Source organism: Myotis brandtii, unplaced genomic scaffold (genome assembly GCF_000412655.1).
Source record: "Myotis brandtii unplaced genomic scaffold, ASM41265v1 scaffold4, whole genome shotgun sequence".
NCBI lineage: Eukaryota > Metazoa > Chordata > Mammalia > Chiroptera > Vespertilionidae > Myotis > Myotis brandtii.
Window position 1 is genome coordinate 1,216,804 of NW_005365371.1, and position 2,229 is coordinate 1,219,032.

Here is a 2,229-nt window from a genome sequence, read left to right on the forward strand (position 1 = left end):
GGGGGGCCTGGGGCGGGGGGGCGGGGCCGGTGAGGAGGGGCGGGGCGAGGAGTCCAGGCTCTGGGCTGAGCACCACTGGTTCCGCAATGACCTGCAAGACCTGAGTTCATGGTCCTGCGGTGACGGCTTCTGGTGGAGGATAGCCACCCTGCATCAGCTGGGGGAAGTGACGACAGGACTCAGCAGGGCATCTTTTAGATGCCATTGTAAATATAATTGCTTTCTTAATTTCCTTTTCAGATTGTTAGTTGTGTGTTAAATTTGTATCCTGCTACTTTGTTGAATTCCTGTATCAGTTCAACAGTTTTTTTGTTGTTGAAATCTTTAGTTTTCTAGAAACATAAATGATAAGAGAGAATCATTCATCGGCTGCCTCCTGCACACCCCTTACTGGGGATGGAGCCCACAACCTAGGCATGTGTCCCAACTGTAATTTAACTGTGACCTCCTGGTTCCTAAGTTGGTGTTTGTTGGAGTAAGTTCTTCCTTGATCCTGCTTACAGCGCCAATTATGGGAGTACTTACTCCTTCATCCTGCTCAACTCTGCCAACTATGGGGTGCACAGGTCCTCCTCTGATAGGAACTGTACCTTCATGGACGCCGGGTATTAGACAGAAAAGGTATCAGCAGTCATAGGTGTATAAGAGAGTCTTTATTGTACCCTAAGTAACCATTGCTACTAAGGAGCCATTAGACAAAGCAGTTCTTCAAAGTAGCTTCACACAGTAGCCGCTCAAAGCAGCCCTTGTTAATACAGTAGCAAACACAGGAGCCATACCAAGCAGGTGCGCCCTATATAAAAGCAGCTTCTCACCAGCTGGTCAGTAACACATCTTTATACCAATTTAGACAAAAGAAGCTCCTTGCAAATTGTGACATCAATATTTGTGCTACAGAAAGTCATGCTTGCGCAACGCATACAGTACAATCACTGTGTCCTTGCTTTTGCACCTGTATATGACAAATTGGCCTTGAGCATCCGGCGTACTTTGGACAGGGACCCCACACTCCAATTGGCCATGAACATCTGGCATACTTTGATTAGGATTTCCACAACGCTCAACCACTGAACCACAAAGGCCAGGCTATTTGATAACTTTTTAATTGTCTTTAAAATCTTGGCTAAGGGTGTCTTCTTTTTTCTACCATATTGAGACTCATAAGAAGTCACCATAGTCCAGAGGAAATATGTTGGTAGCTGGGAGTGGAGGGTGGGGTGGGGTGAGGGAAGATAAAGAGGACAGATGTGCTTCTGTATAGGAGGTAAAATGAACAAGACTTGGTGAAGATTTGGGAGGTGTTTACATTGGCCTTGGTTTCCAGGTTTTGTATCTGTATGGGTGATGGGAGGGAAGTTTATGAACTCATTTTCCCCAATGTTTTATTATGAAAAATATAAACTAGGAACTCATTTTTGGGCATATTGATTAGGGATGTCTTGAAGTCATCCTAGAGATAGCAAGAAGGAAGTTTTGAGATTGGTGGTGAGGTATGGGATACACATTCCTGAGTCATCTGTGGGAACAGAAGCCAAAGGTTTCTGAGTTTGCTTCCAGCTTGCTTCCTTAAGAAAGCCTTTCCTCCCACTTCTCTATCCCACTCCTGTAAACTAGGTCATGTGCCCCTGTACTAGGATATTATTGTGCCACTTATCACTTGTGTGATTAGTTGTTAATGTCTGTCTTCCCAAATAGATATTTAGTCACTATGAAAGCAAGGACCCTATCTTAGCCTAGTATCCCAATAGATAGCATAATACCTTGTATATAGTAGAACCTTTTAAATTATTGAATAAATGAACCAACGAGTGTTTAGACTGCTTTGGTACATTGGGGCTGACAGCCACTTAAATGCTCTGAGACTCAGATTTATCCAGGACATTTATGTCCTTCTAGCATCATGGTTAATGATTCTGCTTGGTCAAGGCAGTGTTTTATAATTTAGTGCATTAGACCAATAGTTGAACTAAAAACACAGTTAAGATTTATAGCCAGGATACAAGATTCAAAAGTCAGAAGCTGTATACTGGAATATAAATTAAGTGTTGGAAGCATGAGCTCAGATCTGTCTGGAAAGATCTGAGACTGCCCTGTTGCTTTTCCTCAAGTCATTTGGTGTCTTCTGGAATGATTTCTAATCCCATGGTTCTTAAATCTTTGGAGATCATATGCAATTTTGAGAATTTGCTAAAAAGCTTTCTTTTTCCCTCAGAAAAATGTTAATGTGCA

At 42.6% G+C, this 2,229-nt stretch overlaps 1 protein-coding gene across 1 annotated transcript in view; it reads right to left on the bottom strand.

Annotated features, from left to right (window-relative positions):
* The window catches only part of CCDC14 (coiled-coil domain containing 14), a 62,545-nt gene extending 61,370 nt beyond the window's left edge, over positions 1–1,175 (bottom strand). Inside the window, exon 1 of the mRNA XM_014545230.1 lies at positions 953–1,175. Coding sequence (XP_014400716.1) covers positions 953–1,175 — 223 coding nt within the window. The remainder of the gene's footprint in view (positions 1–952) is intronic.
* Between the last annotated feature and the right edge of the window lie 1,054 nt (positions 1,176–2,229).